Source organism: Nematostella vectensis, chromosome 11 (genome assembly GCF_932526225.1).
Source record: "Nematostella vectensis chromosome 11, jaNemVect1.1, whole genome shotgun sequence".
NCBI lineage: Eukaryota > Metazoa > Cnidaria > Anthozoa > Actiniaria > Edwardsiidae > Nematostella > Nematostella vectensis.
Window position 1 is genome coordinate 12,025,417 of NC_064044.1, and position 21,357 is coordinate 12,046,773.

The following is a 21,357-nucleotide window of genomic DNA, read 5'->3' on the forward strand; positions in this document are numbered from 1 at the left end:
GTAACCTCGGTTAGTAAGCACTGTCACTAGGGGTGGTCACTGCCAGAGGGTTTATTGCGTCCCCAGTGGTTCTTTTACGTCCCTTCGGTTCAGGTTTAGTGTAGTACAGCTTGAAGAGACGGGACCTCCGGTTTAGTGTCCTTATCCGAGAAGACTGGAAACACGGGAGAATAACTTCAACTCACTTGTGACAAATTCGATTCAAGGCAGGAACCCGGAAAAAATCCCCAGTTTGAGCCAGGATTCGAACCTGGGCCACAGCGGTGAGAGGCCGACGCGCTAACACACTAGGCCACCCGTGCTTCCATGGTTTTGCATAATCAAAGGCTCACTATCTCACTAGAATTGAATGTCTCTTGCGCTAATAAAAAAAGTTTATCAACAATTACTGTCGAATCCGTTGTATCGCGACCCGCGTTTTTGAAACACTATTTGTTTTGGTTTTCTGTTCCGTCAGTAAAACCATTCTAAGCCAATCAGAGTCTCGTTTTATGCACTTCCCTGGCTTTCCTCTGGACGAAAAGCAGACAGTGTCGCGACAGAAACCAGACAACTGCACTAGGCGAGAGATGGCAAGAATCTGATTGGCTTAAAATAATTTGACTGGCGAAACAGAAAATCCCAAAAGACAAAAACAAATCGATGTTTTGCGGCGTCGCGATACAAAGGATTCGACATTAAAGCACTTCGCTCGGACTAGACCTTTTTACTCGAGAACCTCGTCCTCATGGGCTCGCCCCAGTTTTCTCAGGACAATGCCGATGATGTTGAGGGCGAAATCGAGGCCGCTTTGGTAGGTAGGAGTTCGGTTTGCAGCGGCTGTCTCGCGAATATTTGAAGACGTTTTCTTACCAAATTATCGCATTTCAAGCTCCTTTAATAAGTTTTTCAGCTTCAAGTTTTAGAGTAAAAACGAGCGGAGTGCTTGATGAAAACACACTGTTACACAGGCCTCCCAAATATGGAGAAGGCCCATTATAGAACATTCATATGATTCATTGTAATTAATTGCATTATCTAACAAATCACTTGAATCATTTTTCGTTAGGATTGGAAAAGTGATTTGCGTCTCCATTTTGTTTTTGTATTTCTTGGTACACCTGTGGTATACACATATTTCAGGGCGTTCCATAAAGGAGGCGGAGGAGGCCGAAGCAAGGATTCCAAGAAAGGGGCCGGATTCATTTTAATTGTTCTTCCGTGGATTTCCTTATATTTCTTGTTATTTTTAAGCCAAATATGTGTAGATAGGGGGGGGACTGGGCCCTAGCATAGATCCGCCCCTGTATTCCAAGTAACTGAGTAAGGTTGCCATGGAGAATAAACGTGTCTTAGCTTGCAGTTGTTCATGCGTGAATCAGGAACATAATCAAAAATGATACAGCTTCCGAAGACGCATTTTTTTCCATGGCCAACACTACGTAGAAATGGATTCCTGCGATTGCAACCTTATTTAAAGTAGGTGTATACGGGCCCTTACGAGAGCATTACAATAATAACGGTTTTCAAGGATAGTTTGCTGTTTCCCCGAGGGATGTGGTGATTTTTTTTTTTCTGCCAGTCTTTGCTTGCTTGATTTTTTTTTTCGGGTGTGTCTGAGTGTGTGTAGGGGAGGGGGGGGGGGGTGGGACCAGCTACTCCTACCCATCAAATATCAAACAGTCTGTCCCTTAGGAACATGTTAGGGGCATACCTTTGCGGTGATGTCCACTGGATAACAATAAAAGCAACATTCAAAATGTAATAGCCTGTTAATCTTAAATATTGACATCTTCAAGAAAGAATTTCAAATCTTTTCTTTTAAGCCTTTAACTTATAAAAAAAGAACTGGGCTCCCCCACCCTCCAAAAAAAAAAAAAATGTAATCCAGAAACGACGAATCGGGACAAACGCGCTCGCACCCCTGGAACCACACGGCTTAAAATACAAGATGTCACCCGATCACCGAACTGAGCGTGTTTTCCGTGATGATAACACCGAGTACCGTATCGGAACCGAGACCATCTTATCAAAAAATAAATGAAAATTCCGTATGGTTGTTATGCAGTTGTTATTTTAGGTATAGCATTCTGTCATTTTCGATTTTGATAATGATTAATAAGGGAGCGCGCGAGAAAGAAAGAGCGCGCTCCCTGTGTGCCCGATCTCCGCGACAACCTGGGTCCCAGAGGATGGCAAAAACCGCATAAAACGATAAAACCGCCAGCTGAATCAAAGATAAGCTGACAAATTTGTAAAACAAAACCTATCTTGGTAAAAATAATGTAATAAATACAACTTAATTGGTAAATTGTTTTAATTCATTTACATAGAGAATATCAAATGACATGATTTAAAAATATTCATATCGTTGTCAAAATCTTAACCACCTTTATAAAAGTCTATATTCAATCACCTAGATAATCACTAGAATATCTCCCATTTGAAGTCTGGTGGAAACTAGAATACTGAGGTCGTTAAAGGCATACGAGCCGAATTGATTTGTACTTAAAACCTTCCAAAAGTATATTTAAAAGATTAGAGGGGATTATGAACCGGTTATACATAAAGTTCCTTGGTTGTTACTAGATATAAACGACAAAACACTAGCGGTAGGGAAATAATAACCCTACAATAAGTCAAACAATTCCATTTGAAAGGCACAACAGAAATACAAATCCTCAAGGGTGAATTACAGCATTGAATCACTGTTATTTGTAATTCAGGTCATAATACCGACTAGCTCTGCATGGAACCGACTGGAAATCATGTAATTCGAGATGTTTACGGGCAAATAAAGGACAAATCAATGTCACCGTTCTAAGATCTCGACAATCAGCCGTCAGACTTCAAAATTCCTATGAATGTACAAATGATAACATCTCAAAAACTTTGCGAAAGTCGAAAATATGCGGAATATTTCAAAGTATATTCTGCGGACGTGTAAATAAACTACCTAAAATATTAATAATGCTATGCATGAGTGCTTGCCTCCATGAGACTCCGAGTTTTAAAAGTCAATGTCCGTCATTTCTTCCATTTCTTTCATGACTTCGTCTCTAGCGCGTCTTTTGTTGTCTATCTCGACTTGTACTTGGTCGTTCATTCTCTCCAGTTTTGCAATTTCCCGCTCCGCGTCATCTGCGCGCTGCAAGTACATTTTGACTTGCTCGTCGAGAAATTTAATTTTATCCTCACTCTCTTCTTCTCTTTCGAAGTTGGACTCTTCGTTCTCTTCCAAGAGTTTAATCTTTTGTGTCGTATCGTCCACCTTTTCTTGCAGTTCATCGATTTTCGCGTAAAAGTTGTCGCCTTTCTCGACCGCTCTCTCGTAATCCTTGGTGAGCACGACCTCTCGTCGCTGAGCTTCGTGCAACTTATCCAATGTCTCCTTTTCCTGACGTTCGACTTCCTTCAACTTCGCCTCGAGATCCAAAAGTTTCTCATCCCCCTCCATTTCGTAGTCTTCCAATTCCTTCCTTACCTCTTCATGAGTATCAGTACGGTCTTTCAAGTCTGCTAGTTTGTCCTCTTGCTCTTCCAATCTTTCTTCAGTTTTTCGAAGTTCTTCGGAAAGAAGCAAAATTCGCCTCTGCATCGATTCTGCTTCGGCTAGCTGAGCTTCTTCCCTCGCTCTCGCTTCCTTTAATTCCAACTTGGCATTACTTTCTCTCTCTTCGGCCTCATCAATTGAGTCCTTAATCATCTGCATTTTCTCCTTTACTGCCGTGAGAGACATTTTGGAAGGCTTTTAGTTTGAAACTCAGGAATAACAGCGTTGACTTGAGCGTGTGTGATCCTGGGGGGAGTGACAACCGGTGGTTTGAGGGGTGAGGGCCTATCGCTAGATTAATTATAAACTAGGGCTTCCGTAAATTGTATGCAATATCGGGGTGCCTTGTTTGTGTCACTTTTAACAGAACTCGGCTGTCCTATTGGCTAGGTTTATTTACATTAAAGACAACATTAATAAACCAAAAACAATGGCCTTCACTCCTCGGTTCACGTCTGAAGCTTTGCAGCCTCGGATAAACAACTTCTTGACGTTAAACATTTAAACTATTCCTCCAAATTTTATCGATGCTATTTGCCTAATCTACCACTCGTGATTCGCTTTCGGTTTTATTTCGCCCAAACCGGAAAACCTCTATCACCATGTCTCAAAAATCTGCCAGAATTTTCAAGCATGCTGTGCCAAATCATGTATATGTATATCCTATTAGTAAGAAAGGTCTCTGAGGCGCGTTTTAGCGGAGCTACGGCTGGTAGACTCCAAGCCACTGCCCGCACTCATCAGCGGAAATCATTTGATGAGCTCAAGGTTACGTCACAGCGATAAACGGTCCCCTCGAGGCGATAACGAATCCCACGTCTCGCGATTCTAACCGAAAACATCACATACAACCCTTTCAGCATAGCAAACAATTCCTGAGTCCCTAAGGTATTTTCAACTTGAAAGTTCAAGTTGATTTACAGAGAAAATATTTCCCAAGGTTGATAGAAGTTGTGGATATATCAGATCGATATCAGAGTTTTCAACAGGGTGTCAACTTTGCCTAACACGTTATCGCTTGAGCCCGCAGCCAGCCAAGCGTATTGAATTTCTTTACTCACACGTCAGGGATACACGGATCAGCGGTCTTTTTCTCCTTATTTAGGCGGGCGGAGTTCACTTGAATTATCCAACCATAACTTCATGCGCCTTTTATATGTATTCATATCATCTATTAAATGTTGTCTCACAACTAAGTTATTTTTTAAGCCCCAAGCGTGCTATTTCGTGTACCCTCTAGGGTAAAAGTGATAGCGATGCTCATCGGGAAATTCGAAAAATACCTGCACGCTAAAAGATGTTAACGTAAATAATACCCCAGAGGCAAAAATTACAAGCCATACTAGACCTATTTTCTCTCAGATACCCCCTATAATACCCGAGACCCCGAAAAATACGACGAGCATCCCTATCAGGTTTATTTTAATGTTTATTTTCACATTAAATGTCTCATATTTTAGAAAATTTAATCATCCATAGACTATCCTGTGCTTCAGTGATTCCGAATGCAGTCGCGTCTATTGTAGGATGGATCGAATTTTCCAGCGATTCAAGTGGATCTCAAGACCACTCCTTTGTTACTGTTTAGATATCAAAGTAAAAGGTTTAGTTGCCAAAAATAAACCTTCAAAATAATTATCCATCCACATTTGAAGTCTGATACTTTACCTTCCTCGATTTGTCTGGCAATGTTACGAGGAGGGGACCCAGATGTAAAGAGGGGACCCAAAAGGGGCTTTCAAGGTATTTTCTCGTGTATTTTAGATAACGTCTCATACATTTACTGTATTTTGGCTGCTAAAAGGGAGGGGGAGCAGCCCCCCTTTACCACCCCCCTGGCTACGCACCTGGGTAGAGACTCATAAACCAATTCTACTTTCCTGCAACTCGTGACGCAAAAGAAACTTGTGTAACTTTTTCGCGCGCAAGGTTTCGCGCGACTGTCACTCTCCCACCTTTTCGCGCGGTTTTAGTGACACCAATTAACGTGAAAAGCGCTTAAATGAAATTATCTCGTATATTTTTAAAGTTTTATTTGGGAGATTTTTAAAAAACAAAGCCTTCTCGTTAAAAAAACGAGAATACGGTGAGCATGATCAAGGATACGCTGTTTTTTTCAATTGTGATAATTAATTGTTAGATCTATAATTTTCTACAATTTAGAACACTTTAACATGGGAACCATTTTGTCTCTAAATTTCAGTGAAAATAAAATAAAATTAGGATCTCGCGGAATCTAATGGATACAGAAAAATCATTTATTGAGATCTCTTAGTGAGGACATGTAATGATGCTCGAGCGAGAGAGCAAGAACATTACAGGAACAGCGTGTTTCAACATATTGGTCTCGTTTCAGTTGTGGGTTAAAGTTATTTTTTGTAGAAAAACTGAAGCCACCTAAACTTCAATTTCGCGAAATTAAATTCCCTGTAATAAGTTTTTTTCCGCGATCGCTTAAATTAAAGACTCGCGAGATGTGGCGAGAAAATTTTTGCGAAATTTAAGACTTGCAATAATAAAGAAGATATTCACTCCAAGAGATGTTGGCTTGGTCACAGTTCTAGCATCTCTAGCTATGTCCTGCTTACAGTAATTGGTCTTTTATGTGCCTTGGAGCTTATTTAGTTTTTTAAGTCAAGGTGCTTATTAGGGAAGGCGCTTTGAGGAGTATTTTTACAAAACCTGTTTCATCTCTAGATATCAAAGCATAGCTATTTTATCTAACTGCTTGTCGGGTCAGAACAAACCCATTATTATTATAACTATTCCATTTACTGCCTGCCTGTCAGAAAAAAAAAATCCATTACATATCACCATATATATTGAATCATTAATATATTTTACCTACCTGCCCATCAGGTAAAAAAAAAATTGGTGAACTTGTTATTATAATCTGTTTTATCTACCTACCTGTCAGAACAAGACAATCTGCTGCTGTATTTCCTTCACATTAAGAAGATCTGTCTCCATAGCAGCAATCCCATCCTCTGGCAAGGTGTCGTCCAGAGAACACACACCAGTGTCATCTTCATCGTCCTGACAACTAGAGCTATCCTCCTCCTCTTCCATGGAATGAAACACATTTAGGGGTCCATTCTGGTCGCTCTGTCTACCCGGTGCTTGGCATGTGGCACAGTCAAAGTCTTGAAGCTCTAAAGAGCTATCTTGGCTTGATGTTCCAAGAATTTCACCAAAAGGGATCAAATGCCATTGTGTGTTTGTGTGCGAAACTGTCCATCCATGTTCAGAACCACAGATACCTTTGTTTTTCTTGGAATACCTTTCATGCTTTTTCTGTAGCATTTCACTTAAAATCTCCTCAGTAACAAAATCACCTGTATCAACACTGCATAAAAAGTGACCGGAGTAGATATCCATACACCGTAACACCTGGCCCACTAATGACTCTGATAGCGTTGGTAATTGTTTAAGAACTAGTTCTACAATTGTCTTGGTAAAGGCTACTGGCCTTAGAAGTGAAGCCTCTAATACAGCAGGCCATGGCATGTCACAGGTAAAATAAGGCTGAGTGTGTGAGAATGACTGGATGATCCATTTAGCCCAGCACATGACATTCATTTGATCTTTACTGGGTTGCTGGATATGCCCATCAGAAGTCAAGATTGATAGTAGCAGCCCAGGAATAAATTCACTTGATTCCTTGTCCAGCGCTACAAACAGTGGTTTCCAAATAGTGACTAGCTCATTTTGAACGGATAAAAATGCACTCTCTGTGTCAGGGGAACAGGTTCCTGGCAGTGATGTCAGCAGACCGTCACCCAAGAGACAGGCTTGAAGGGAAGACCTTTAGAAAAGAGAAAAGCATAAAAAAAACTGTTATTTACTGTAGAAAACTAACAAGCTGGCAACTGCCAGAGCTCATCCGGCTACTTCACATTTTATCACTGGTTACTTTTTGTCTGATGTTTAAAATGAAAAGTAGAGCTAATTTTGTGTCAATCCTATCACAACTGCCTCCTTTTTAGCAACCGCCTACTTCAGTACATTTTGACAGCCCTTGATATCCTCTATTGAAGAGCCACATAGGTACCTTACAATCCAAAAGCAATGCCTCTTCTAGTAAAAGAGTATAGCAGGTGTTTCCCATAGCAAGCACATACACAGTGGTGCGCACGCACCCTTGGCGGCCAAGAAGTGGGTCATTTCTTATTAAGGAATCCTCACATACTATGCTTTTTCCATATGATTCCTATACTGCTCAGCCAATCCTTGGTATGTGTCTGCCTAGTGCACACTAGCAACATAACAACATGGGCGAGCGCACTATGTTTAGCCCGACATAACGACATGGACATAATGACATAAAAGAAAAAACTTGTTTTTTTCTCTTATGTCGTTATGTCGAAGATAAGAGTGTGCGCGCCCATGTCGTTATGTCGCTAGTGTGCACTAGGCATAACAGATTTTTTTTTATAATAGTAGACTTGTTGCAAATCCTCAAGCAGCTAATGGTCTCACTAGAAATCCTATATTTGAACATGTTGCTGAAGATTACAGTAAATCATGAGGCATATGGGAGGAAGATACAGTAAAGTAGGGCACAGGTTTAACACCTCTTCCCCACCAAAAATCAAATTAACCCATTGACTCCTGGCTATTTTTTAGCTAAATTTACAAAAAAAAAAAAACAGACTGAAAACAGATACCTCCCCCCCTATTCTGAGTTTTATACAGCCAGTCAAAGTCAAACACAGCTGCACAGCTTGGTTGGATGCATATCTTCAAGACCATTTATCCCTTAGACTGATGCCTGAGTATCTTCATCTTGTTGTGTTTATTTTGCATTTATGAATTTTTTGGGTTGTGGGTACTTCCCAAAGCTGGTACAGGCCGGTTGAGGGGTAAATGAGTTAAGGATAAAAAACTTTACACCTTTTATATAAAATGTCAGCCCCTTTACAAGTTCTGGCTACATGAAGAGGTGAATGTCAAGGGTTGGGGGCCTCATGGTGTGTATGTACTAGTGGATTTAAAAAAATAATAATCAGATTGGCAGATTTGGGACTATTCGCCCCCCTCACTCCCAGGCCCTCCAACACTTACCAAAGATTGTTAGAAAGGACCAGATTAACAATTTCCTGCACAAGTGGCAAACTCGTGTGCGCAATCCGCTTGGCCTTCTTTGTACCCACCAGAGGTCCTATTGTCTCCCTGTACTTTTCCAGTAACGCTGGCAATTTTTCCTCAGCATCGCTATGCATCCTCATTTGTGCCTTCCAATATCCTTCTTCCAGCCAATCGAGCGCTACCTTTACCCCAGCACACAAAGTCTGCTGGGAAGGCAATTTAGCAGCATGTGTTGATTCATGCCTCAAGTCAACCAACCAATCAGGAAGGCCGATTTCATCTGCTATAGATTGCACAGATCGTGCGTAAACACCCTTTTGACTCTTGTCAGTGAATCCATTCACGAATCTTACTAAAGCCATGGAAATAGTCATTTGTGAAGAGTATGAGTACTGGGCAGTTTGGCTTTCGAGAAGGGCAGAGATCAAATTGGCCGTGCTTTCAACAGCTAGAGGAAGCTTGCCGCCACTGCGACTTTTCCATGCCAAAACCCTTGCAATACCTCTCCTTTGTAAGGAAATGTCATGAAAACTGTACAAATACTCGTATGTTTGGGTCCATTCCTCGCGATTTGACCAACACACGACACGTGCGTTTGACGCCATTGCTGAAACGATAGATACACTACACCAGGCGTTCCAATTTTCAACAAAAGGCACAGGCATACCAAGTATAACTCTATTCCATTTTTCTTGTCTTTTTAATCTTTACAAATTTTACGTGGAACTTCTTTCAGATAAATTATCATCTTATTTTTTTTTTATTTGAAAAAAAAAAAAAAAACGGCTTTGAAAAAATTTGCATTTGTGTGTGTGTATTTATATTTTCGCGCGTAAAAAGTCCATTCATGGAGACTGGGGAGAGTTGAAGCCCTAATCACAACACAAGCAACAAGGCACGTGAGAGAGAGAGCCGTCTCCCGTAACTTTGAAAACATGGAAAGTAACAAAGACGAAGGTGCCATCGACGTTCTATCGTCTATTATAGACGAATGTGTCTCTAATCCAGCCAAGCAGCAGCAATTTGTGGATGAGGGATGCATAGAACTTCTATTAGGTGAGCTCAATTCCGCGCGCTCTGATGAACTCGAAGTTGTCAAGTTTGTGTTTAAAACCTTTGTGTTTCACGATGGCTTGTGAAATAATTAGGTCATTATGTGCCGGTGAATGTATCTTCTTTTAATAATTTCTGTTTTGTTCATAAAGTTTTGGCTGTAACAGTGGACGATCACCATTATTCTTTTTATGTAATTATCTACTTGGCATAAACTTAAGCCCCATCTACACTAACAATGTTTAGTTGACAATTTTATGTGAAAATTTTTATTTTCTAGTGTGGATGGAGCAAAGTCGTCAATTTTTAAATGGCAACTATAGCTGCTCAAAAGCTAGCAGGTTTGCTTTTTCTCGGCAATTTAAAATTGTCACTCTTGCTAGTGTAGATGCCAACAAATACAGTTGTCGACTAAAAATTGTTAGTGCAGATGGGGCTTTACTGATTATCTTACTCGTTTGTGAGGTACCGCAATAAGACATCCAGCTATAAGAATGCGCACACACTCGACATGGAGACCTACCTAAACTACCGTCATGCACCACATACTTTGTTTGGTGTAAACTTAAAAAACCAGACACATGCATTCTGGTAGTTGAGATGGGTTTCTAGTGTAAGTGTGCGTCAAGCTTATAGCTGGGATGGCCTATTACTCAAATAGGTGCCCGGACCGTTATTTGTTTCTTTTTGTGTCCAAGGTAAGGCACTTATTCAGGAGAGGTAAATATTTGAAAATTGGTTTCATTTCTAGATTATAGCAAACTTTCAATGATGAAATGTTGTGGCTTGTATTACCGTCAGTTTTCTTCACTCTCTCTCTTACCGCCTACAGCCTGCCTCATCATTAAAGTGTATTTTTAGGCAAGGTGCTTATTTGAGGGTGGCACATATTTTCCCTCTTATGAGAGACAATGTGGGAACTGTGTCTTATTAGTGTTTACTGTAGCACGCCTTGGTCATAATAATTTTTTCTTAGTGATTATGTTTTTATCTCGCCATAGTTTATTCTTCAGATTCCCTGCAATGAGGGATCGTTTGTAGAACGGCAGCATCTACCTCTTTCTAGCCACAAAATTGTATCTGTTTTCATCTATATAAGTCTTGTTAAGTGTTGAGTTCGTAGCCACGGGTTTATATATGCAGCTCTTTTTGCACACCTGTTTCACTAAAAAAGAGTTTGTGCCCTAGAAGCATCTTCAAACTTGTGCTTGTTTGGTCTAGTGTTACTGTTCGACTTGTATGCACCATTGAGTTCGTCCATCCACTAGCAATTCTTGCTATTGTATACTTTGTTCACACAACCAATGACTTTAATACATTTCCTCAAGTTGCCAATGATATTCAATGTTTCCATAGAGTTATGTCGCTCTCAGAATCTGCAAGTAAAGAGCTATGCAGCAGGGGCACTTGTCATGCTTTGCCATCAAAACAACACAGCCAAGGCCAAGGTCATAGCGCAAGGCGGGGCTACCACCCTGGTCTTGATATGTCAACCACATGAGCGAAAGTCAAGTAATCTAGGTGAGTGGCAATATATTTTATCAGTTATACTGTCCAGTAAAGCCCTTCACTTCTGCCATTTGTGGAAAGGCTGAACTGTAGAATAACTTGTTCTTTCTTCATACTTTAAGGTTGAAAGTTGCCTAAAAAAGACCCCTCCAACGTTTTTCATTTTTTTTACAAAACACCGGAAAAGTTATTTTTAAGTGATTTTGTGACTGTTTTTCACCTACAATGGGATTGCCGCATTTTCTTATTAATTTCCGCTTTTTATCATGTTGAGAACAATGGGTTCCACATATTATTCGCACCACATTTTTCGACGTAATTTTGGGATTAAAAAAGTATGCCATTATACTCTGGTAAGTATGGTATTGTTTTGCTGTAGTTTTGCCATTGCAAACTGTCAAACATTTTTCTCTGTCAAAGCGGGGCTTATGACATCACAACCTTGGTACAGCTACTCAAATTGTTTTTAAATGAAAGCAACTTCGTTTTAAAATGTCCGCAAAATCTGGAAAAAAACCTAGGATACAACACAAAAGACCCGGAATCTAGGAAAAAAATGGGCCTGATTCATCTGGACTAAGAGTAAGGAGTTCTCCATCGGAAGTGATGCTAAGGCCCGGAAATTGAAAAGGAATTTAAAGAGGGGATCTCTTCCTACACTGCATCAGGAAAGAAAAGAGAACATAACTGAAAAAGCTAGCAAGCGATGGCTTGTACTAAGTATACAATGCATATTTACAACTATTACACTGGTTCACCCTAATATGGTGCGAATTTGCATCCAACTCAGGATTCAAAATAGCGGCCAGGTGCCGGCAATAGCCAGCTGTTTTCTGGACTTTGCCGGCTTTTTTTCTGTATCACCTCTTCATATTTTTACTATGCAGGCTTTTTTTCCCCACCAAAATCCAAAACTAGCAGATATAAAAAAAATATATATTTTGAACCCTGCACATTCCCCAAAAACCATATCAAACTCACTGTTGTCTTCTACTGTTGAAATCTTGATTGTCACTGGGGGTCTGTGAGCTCTAAGGCACTTGGCCTGGCACCTTCGTTTGACAACACCATTACTCAACTGATTTCTGGTGTTTTGATTTTGGATTTCCCATACGATTCAACACTAAAATTTTGTGCCCTACCATGGTTTGACATCACCACAGGCCTCCCAACGGTCCAAATACAGTCCCAGTCTGCTAGACATTTTCTTTTGGTGAAAATATATAATAAATCCAAAAACCAACAAAAATGAAGCACCTTTTTATTCAGGCCTGCTATTCAACCTCTGTTCAAACCCGTAAACTTCCATGTCAGCCTATACTGTTCATAATTTATAGTACCCCAAGCCAAACAATTGTTTAAATGCAAAAAAAAAAAATGAACACTCTAAGACCAGCATACTCTGTTATCATTCTAAGGGAAACATGCATCCAGGCAATGCAGTTATGTTTACTGTACAGCAAACTAGAAGCACTGATTCTCAGACAAGTTTAGAATCAAACACCTCAGATTAAAATGCTGGTGGAACAAATTTGAGTTCATTATTGTACATAGCATTTGATTAAGAATTGAGTTGAGTTGGTTGGTTTTTTCCTTTGCTCTAAGGAGTCTTCACTAGCTCTGATTTTCCTCAAATGACTCTAAGTTTTGTTCCTTGGTCGCATATTTGAGCCCCAAGACACCAACATAAAGTAGTGCCCTTTAAATGTTCTCAATTTGATTAGTTTGATTCTGTGGTCTCATGATTATTCCTTCCAGGAACAGATAGCAGGGGTGCGTACATGGGATTATCAAGGAATCTTCAAATACTATGCTTTTTCTATATGAGACCTATGACTGCGCATCCCCCTCAACCAATCCTGGGTATGCGCCTGAGTTGGGTGAGGCGCTTTCAATTCCACCTTTAAATAATGTCTGTCCATTTTTCAGGAGACCCAACAAACAACGAGAGACTTCTCTCTCACATGCAAGGAGCTGCCGTTGTACAAAAGCTTGCCTACAAGAATGCTGCATGTCAGAGAGAGCTCATCAGTGCCGGGGCAGTACGGCAGCTTGTGGCTCTCTGTGATGTGTTTGACGCCGATGGCAGTCATGGAAATTGTTGCCAGATGATATACAAACACAGTGATGAGGCCGACAAGGCCATGTATGAGATGACAAAAGGACGGCAGCTCATTGGTTCTGTTAAAGAACTGGGTAAATCCCAAGCAGTCAGAGCAGCTCTACATCTGCTACACAAAGGTGCTGTTTTTTTGGTTTTTTCTGATGCTCTTAGTCTAGTGGACTGGTTTTACAGTACATTAAAGTACTGTGGAACCTGGATTTTATGATATCAGATATTACCTCGGGAGAAAGAAAATGTATTGTAAAATCAAGGTATTGTAGCAAAGAAGTCCTTGATTTTAAGATATAATAAAGGAACATCCACTGAAAATGTTGTTGTAGCAAGGTTGGGTTAATTATCAACTTTTACAAAATAATGATATGCAACTGTATTGGACTGTACTCTGTGGACTGTACTGTAATCTGTATTTAACAAGATCTGTCAAATCAAAAAGTCAATTAACTTTACTGTATATGTGTGGTGTCTTGAGTTTCTGTCTCTTTTTTGATAGACAGAATCAGTAATATTGTTGTATCGAGGTCAAAATTATGCTTGAGAGAAAAGATTTGTATCATAAAATCAAGAATATTGTTGTATTAAAATATTGTTAGATCGAGGTAATTTCTTATACATTTCACTTTAGTTCCATCGGGAGAAAGGAACACCATCGGTAAATTGAGGTAAAATTGTAAAATCCAGGTTGCACTGTAGTAGGAAATTTTGATGAGCACTGTCCCTGTCAGTATTGTATTTTCTAAGTGTATTTTAGTAGAAAAAATAAGGAAACGCTTTATGCCAAAGGGTAGTGGGAAATTGCCTAGTTATTATTTAAGCTTTCTGCCTGTAGAGATACATATTGTTTACCTCATTTATGTTCTTTCAGGCCTGGATTTCACTGTCCTTAGCGAGCTTTTCAACAAGTTTAACTCTGTAGACCTGTATGACACCAGTATGCCTGGTAAAAATGTCATCATTGCTAAAGAGTTGGTGGAGAAGGGGCTGGTGTGGCCTGACCTATCAAGGGAGGACCCACCCTGTGAAAGGTCGAGGGGTAAAAATGACAAGGTAAATATTGTATTAATGCACTGTATAATTTGTAAACCATACACTTTTCGAGATTTCTATGGAGTGTGACCATAACAGTTGCAATTTAATTTTGCCCTCAGTCTTGAATAAATAAAAATCGTGATCCACCCCTTAGAACCCTGTGCTAACAGCACTAAGCATCACTGGCAAAAAGCAGTTGAGATGTTGTGGCCCAGCAATGCTTGTGCTGTTTGGACATCATGTTAGGTGGTGCTGTGAAACAGATTGCCAAAATTTCTTTTTCTTTGGTCAACGAAAGGGTAGCACCACCAGCCATTATACCCATGCGCAAGAGTGGTAGCCAATTGACTGAGCTTGCAATTGCAGCTATTAGCCAAAATTCTTATCAAACTGAGCCTGCTCTCGTCTTATAATCATTACATCTTTAAAAGATCACTGTCATCAGCTTGGCAGGGCTGGAATGCCTATAGGGGCGGGGGGGCAAACCCCCCCAGAGAGGGCGTGGCTGTGCCCCATTTTTTTATCTCTCAGTATTGTGCCCTCAAGTAGTGTGAGGTCTGTTACAGGCCGTGCTTGGACTTCTTGACCAATGAGGTATTCTTTTTTTTCTGTTTACATAGAGTAAGGGTGAAAATACTTGGCGTGACATATCAATTTGTGAGGTGATTGATGCTGGACATTTCTGGGCTCATGTTGGTGGAGAATCCACAAAGCTGAGGATTGAAGAGATCAGAAAGTTTCTTCACTCACAGGTTACTTATACACCCTATATAATATTTAAAACAAAAATTGCTACATCAGACTTTTGTCAAACTGACAATTGTATCTTTCAATCTAAACAACATTGAAGAAGTACTGTTTTTAAGTTGAGTAAAAGTTCAAAGCTGCAATAACATGGTGATACATTTTCTGCTAGTGGTCCCGGTTTCGAATTTAGGGCGTGTCATCTCTATTTTTAGAGCTGTAGAAAAGGCGCTGTACCGTTGGTATTGTGAATCTGTTAAGTTTTATTAGTTAAAGATGTTTAATCTCTTATCAAGGTCCTGTCTCAAATCACACTTTATTGAACTGTATTTGACATGAAAGAGAACCACCCAACTCATGATTATAAATGGCGAGGAACAGTCTGTATCAAATACTTACAAGTCAAAGCACTATGCATAAACAACATTTATATTTACACAGCACACTCTTCTATTTTAGATTTGTGATCCTTTGCAAGGCATCCCTGAGCCTGGTGACATAGTGGGCGTGTCTGGTAACATAGCCGGCCACAAAGACCATTACCGGGCAATCATCCTAGACGTCTCATCAGCCACGGACGCTCAAGATGGCCAGGCAAAAGTCTTTGCTATTGATTATGGCTTTACTGTCCTTGTCAAAACATCCAGTTTATTTACACTTCCAAAAGAATTACAGGAGTGTCTACCACAGGTAAATTGTAGAACTAGAATTTTAATGCAACATCTTCTTCTGCTCAGAATTGCGGGTAACAAATGGTTTGAAAGACCTTGGACCCATTCCAGTGTGACACACATGGTTTTATTTTGAAAAAAATATATTGTTATCAATAGATTATTTTATGCTCTAGCAATAGAGTGGAGCCATTTTTTATTGGAATACTCTAATTTGACAGTGATACAAGTAGATTTAGTTAAATCAATATACATCTCATTTGTATCCTTTTTTGGCTTTGAAATATTTATCGTAGAAGTTGGATTCAGATACTTTTTATTCACTGTTTGGTGGGGTCTTGAAATGACTCTTGCTTCAATCCTTCAGGGGTTTCATTAGGCCCCCACAGCCAGCCAAAGCACCAGCTATTTTCCACCAAATACCTGCTACTTTTTTTTTTAAAGTCGACTTAAGTTTTATTTGAGCTCAAAAGATAAAATAACCCCCTACTTATCAATCTCCACCTCCTACTCTGAAAGTTAATGAAAGCCCTGTCCTTTATGAACAATTTTTTTCCTCCACAAAACATTCTGTATGTGGTGCTGTAGGTTTCCTTGTGTACTCTTGCCGGTGTTCAGCCATGCCCAACACATGCTGCCATTCTGGAGCACACTGCAGGTGTGTTGAATAATTCCATGGAGTTTCCTTAAGTTGGTTTGGTTATCAATGCTTGAGGAGAACCCTGATTCTTTAACCTTTGCCCCACTGACAACCCTAGTGACTCACACTACTCTTGTACCTCTTTTAGACTGTTACCCCCACTGACAAACCCCTGGCACTTCACACTACTACTCTTTTATACCTCTCATAGACTGTTACCCCCACTGACAAACCCCTGGCACTTCACACTACTACTCTTTTGTACCTCTCATAGACTGTTACCCCCACTGACCCACCCCTGGCACTTCACAGTACTACTCTTTTGTACCTCTCATAGACTGTTACCCCCACTGTCACACCCATGGCATCTCACACTATTCTTGTCTCTCTCATAGACCATTACCCTGACTGACACTCCCTTAGCGCCTCACACTACTTTTGTCTCTCTCATATACCTTCACCCCCACTGACACACCCCTAGCACTTCACACTACTCTTGTCCTGATTATTAACTCTCACCCTAACTGACTAAACCCCTGCATCTCGCACGACTCCAGTCTTGATTATACACCCTTACCCCACTGAAACATCATACTACTCTGACTTGTCTCTCTCATAGGCCCTTAATCCCCGTTGACACACCCCTAGCACCTTGCACTAGTCTTGTTCAGTTGTGCAAAGTACAGGGTCCCTAGACATGATTAGTCCCCCACCCACACTGCCTTTACCCCCCCTTAAACCCCTACCCCACTACCTTGCCCCCTTGCTCATACTGCCTTTATCCATCATCTCTATAACCCAGGTGGCGCAGTTGGCAGAGCGTCGCTCTGTAGTGTCTCTGCCTCTGACCTCTGGGTTCTCGGTTCAATTCCTGGTTCCAGCGTGAGTTGAGTTAGTTGGTCTCACCTTTGCTCTGAGGGTTTTTCTCCCGGTTTCATCCCTCCACAAAATCAAATTTCAATCTTAGCTGTGTTCTGTGGTCAGACATGAGTTGTATGGCGGCTGCCTGAGGCGCCTTCTCATGCCTTCAACTCGACCACGTCTGAATCTGAGCACTCGTAATTCAGTTTCCCAGCGTCAATGAGAGTGATTAGCTACTCCAATTTAATATTTAGTTATTTTATTTATAACCGTTTCAGAAACCTCATGACCCAACTTGTTATGATAGGACACCAGTATTTAGGAATATAACAATCAGCCTTTGTTCAAATCCTGGTTGCAAAATTGATTTCTAACTGTGTTGCCATGCTTGCAGGAGCACTGCAGAATCTGAGCTATGAGCTGGCCAATGTTGGATTCATAACAACTGCTGGTGGGATTGAAGTTCTGTTAAAGGTGAGTGTTGTGTTCAACGAGCTGTCTATTTCTTCCAGTGATCAAAATATCGTCGATATAGCAAACAACACCATCAATGCCCTTGAGAATGGTGTCAACAGTAGATTGAAATACAGCAGGTGCGCTTGCGACACCAAAAGGCAACCGATTATACTGATAGAGCCCTTTACAGGTGTTGACAGTGAGGAACTTCTTGGACTCCTCACCAAGAGGCAGTTGCTGATATGCATGCTTGAGGTCAAGTTTAGAAAACTTGGTACTACCTGCCAGAGCACTGAGCAAATCTTGAGGGTTAGGCAGAGGGTATTGGTCGACGTCCAAAACTGGATTCACCGTAACTTTGTAGTCTCCACACAAACGAACACCACCATCTGCCTTAGGGACGACCACTAACGGGGCAGCCCACTCACTATGGGACACTTTTGTCACGATCCCCTCCTTTTCCATGCGATCCAACTCTGCTTCAACTGCTGGCTTTAGGGCATACGGCACGGGGCGAGCCTTATGAAACCTAGGCGTGGCCTCAGGTTGCACATTGATTCTTGCTTGAAACTCCTTGATTTTGCCCAGGCCCGTACAGAAAACACCCTTGAACCGTGCAGTCAGTTCATGAACTAAATCAGAAGAAGAAACACTAAAAAGGTGCTCCCAGTTCAGCTTAACAACACTGAGCCAATTACGACCCAGAATAGCTGGTTTGCTCTCAACTTTTGCCACAATCAGAGGCAACTTGGCACTTTGACCCTCGTACTCAACTAGAACTTCGGTTTCACCAATTAAAGGTAACACTGTTCCAGAATAAGTCTTTAATGAGGTACTTGCATTCTTGAGTTTCAAATGTCCAAAATTCTCTTTGAACAACTTTTCAGGGATGACTGTGCGTGCAGCTCCCGTATCAACTTCCATTGGAATTTCCTTTCCGTTAACAGTGATAGTTACTGTCACTGCTTTGCTGCTGGGTTCACGAGTTGAAAAGAACCCCAATGACTCATCTTCTTGGTCATTGTCCACTGAAACTTCAACATACTTGGTTTCCTTGCACTCCTTGGACTGACAGACTCTCTTTAGGTGACCCACTTTGCCACAATTATCACACTTATACTTCTTGTATTTACAGGATTTACCATCATGTTCAGCACTGCCACAACGATGACATGCTGTTTTGGGCTTTCCTCCCTTGTTCTGTGTGAATTTCTTGTGTTTCTGTGGCTTTTTTCCAAGCTGATGAACTTCTTCACCGCAGCCCGATCCGGACGATCCAGAGCCCTTCAATTCCGACGACTTCGATTCCGCCATTTCCATCGACTGAGCGATCTCCAAAGCCTTCGCAAACGTCAAGGTTTTCTCGGTTAAAAGTTTCCGTTGAATCGCTTCCTGGCGTAGACCACATACAAAACGGTCTCTCAAAGCTTCATCTTGGAAAGTTCCGAACTCACAGTGAGTTGAAAGCTTCTTTAGTTGGGCGCCAAAGTCCGCAACTGTTTCGGAGTCGTGACGAAACCGGTTATGAAAATTGAATCGCTCGGCAATAACCAAGGGTTTCGGATGCAAATGGCCACTCAAAATATCCACAAGATCTTTATATGTCTTGGTGTCAGGTTTTTCCGGAGTCAAAAGATTCCTCAACAGTCCGTACGTTTCAGGACCTATTGCAGTGAGCAAGACAGCTACCTCGTTCTCCTTTCGCACGCCATTCGCCTTCATGAAGTTTTCAAGCCGCTCAATGTAAGCTTCAAACGACTCTTTTTGCCGGTCGAACTCTCTTAGTTGACCGATGACACTCATGGTGTTCCACAGATCCCATCCTCGTCGCCAGATGTAATGTTTTTCGGGACTAAAACATCACGAAGAAATAGACAGCTCGTTGAACACAACAACTGAACTCCATTTATTTCTGAACAACCCCCGACATGCCCACGAGGCATTCCAAATATGGTGTACAACACAGGGAGCCCATCCGAATATATTACAGTGAGCAAATACTGCAGACAACTGGTCCATTCATTTTACTCCCAAGGGGGTAAACTCCACTCTAAACTCCCCTGAATGTGGTGGGGGGAAAAAGTCGGAAACGTCATACCCGTTTTCATGCTGGAGCACCTTCCAGCTCACCCCTCATCCTGTTCAGTGTAAGTGATATCCAATCACGGCTTGTACAAATGGTTACCAAATGGCTGCCAACCCAAGTTCTAAATGTCAGTTGTTGAGTTTATATACAGTACCTTTCTACGAAACTAGCAACAGCAGCAACATGGAGGCCTTTAAGTAGAAAGTGCAGCAGTGGGTAGAAGACAGTGTCACGATAATTCAGATTTGATAGTTCTAGCAATTCAGCAAGATGTTTGCATAGCAAAAATTAGTAAGGTTTCTTTTTATCTTTTTTTAAACTTTTAAAAGAACTGTAGTTCTTTTTACAATTGTTTTTACAATTGACTTTACATGCTCATCTCATCGAGATTTTAAGGTGGCTAACTAAACTCTTTTGATTTTTCCTGCTTCAGATGTTATCTATTCCTGTGAGGGACATCCTGATCCAAGCTCTCGGAGCGCTGCTGAACATCTCATTGGACTTCAGATATAGAGCTCGCATTGGTTTCCTGGGTGGAATACAAGACTTACTTGGTAAGGAGGGTATATGTTTATCCTCCCATGAAGGAGGTTTTTTTTTTTACCTTTTTTAGTCTTTGGTGTTATGTCATGACACTATTACCCCTATTGTATGTGTTCCTTTCATAGCATGTGTGTGCTATACTTGGTAAGGAGGGTATTTGTTTATCCTCCCATGAAGGAGAGAGTTTTTTTTTTTTACTTGGTGTTGTGTCATGACTATTACCCCTATTGTATGTGTTCCTTTCATAGCATATGTGTGCTAGCACATCAGTTTATGGCCCTTTACCACAGGTGGCCCAATGTGTTAGTATGTCAGCATGGGGCCTCTCACCGCAGGTGGCCCAATGTGTTAGCATGTCAGCATGGGGCCTCTCACCACAGGTGGCCCAATGTGTTAGCATGTCAGCATGGGGCCTCTCACCACAGGTGGCCCAATGTGTTAGCATGCCAGCATGGGGCCTCCCACTACAGGCTGTCCAGTGCAATAGCACGTCAGCACACGTATGCTAGTGAGTCAGCATGTGTGGCCTCACCACAGGTAGCACATTTACCACAACAATGTATGGGGCCTCTATCCACAGGTGGCCCAGTGTGCTAGTTCATCAGTGTATTGGGATTTTCACCTTTGCTGTAATAGGTTAAATTACCAGCCAAGACATAGCAAGTATTTTTTTCTCACCACTGAGTTAAAAGTTTGATTTCTGTGGGCTAACAGTACTAGTAGTACTCCTAATGCTATTAAAATTGAAATGTTAAGCGCTTAGAATGTCTAATCTACGCGCTATATAAATACTGTATACTGTAATTTATTTATTTTTGTCATAACTAATGTTATGCTTTTTAACAGACATTTGTCAGAAGTATGCTGATGATAATAAGATTCTGGAGCTCTCCCTGGGTCTACTGAAGACCATCACTGCCGATACCATCATCAATAGACTGCGCATGGTGAATGCTGACGGGCTCCCTGTGTTGATTCATCTGTACCACTACTGCACCAGTGAACCCATCCGGAACTCCATCT

General features: G+C 41.1%; 4 protein-coding genes across 6 annotated transcripts; 1 reads left to right on the plus strand and 3 right to left on the minus strand.

Moving 5' to 3' along the window:
* Positions 1–2,278: 2,278 nt before the first annotated feature.
* LOC5514700 (tropomyosin-2) lies at positions 2,279–3,726 on the minus strand. Its single transcript, XM_001634863.3, has one exon. The coding sequence runs from the start codon at positions 3,716–3,718 to the stop codon at positions 2,990–2,992; it is 729 nt and encodes a 242-aa protein (XP_001634913.1). The 5' UTR covers positions 3,719–3,726; the 3' UTR covers positions 2,279–2,989.
* LOC5514696 (pre-rRNA-processing protein las1) lies at positions 3,629–9,256 on the minus strand. Of its 3 annotated transcripts, none has more exons than XM_032384324.2 (3): positions 8,597–9,256; positions 6,443–7,337; positions 3,629–5,112 (listed from the first exon to the last, which is right to left on the minus strand). In XM_032384324.2, exons 1-2 carry the CDS (start codon positions 9,223–9,225, stop codon positions 6,446–6,448), a joined length of 1,521 nt encoding a protein of 506 aa, XP_032240215.1. In that variant the 5' UTR covers positions 9,226–9,256; the 3' UTR covers positions 3,629–5,112; positions 6,443–6,445. The 3 variants fall into 3 exon arrangements, with proteins under 3 accessions (XP_032240215.1, XP_032240214.1, XP_001634914.2); XM_032384323.2 differs by having other exon boundaries at positions 3,629–6,314; XM_001634864.3 differs by having other exon boundaries at positions 3,629–7,337.
* A 75-nt stretch (positions 9,257–9,331) lies between these two features.
* On the plus strand, positions 9,332–19,681 carry LOC5514712. Its single transcript, XM_048734732.1, has 9 exons — positions 9,332–9,676; positions 11,030–11,194; positions 13,112–13,423; positions 14,170–14,351; positions 14,954–15,085; positions 15,537–15,767; positions 16,337–16,406; positions 17,644–17,723; positions 17,896–19,681. Exons 1-9 carry the CDS (start codon positions 9,556–9,558, stop codon positions 17,944–17,946), a joined length of 1,344 nt encoding a protein of 447 aa, XP_048590689.1. The 5' UTR covers positions 9,332–9,555; the 3' UTR covers positions 17,947–19,681.
* On the minus strand, positions 17,983–19,508 carry LOC125573803 (uncharacterized protein K02A2.6-like). Its single transcript, XM_048734585.1, has 2 exons — positions 18,118–19,508; positions 17,983–17,986 (listed from the first exon to the last, which is right to left on the minus strand). Exons 1-2 carry the CDS (start codon positions 19,506–19,508, stop codon positions 17,983–17,985), a joined length of 1,395 nt encoding a protein of 464 aa, XP_048590542.1.
* Positions 19,682–21,357: the final 1,676 nt, after the last annotated feature.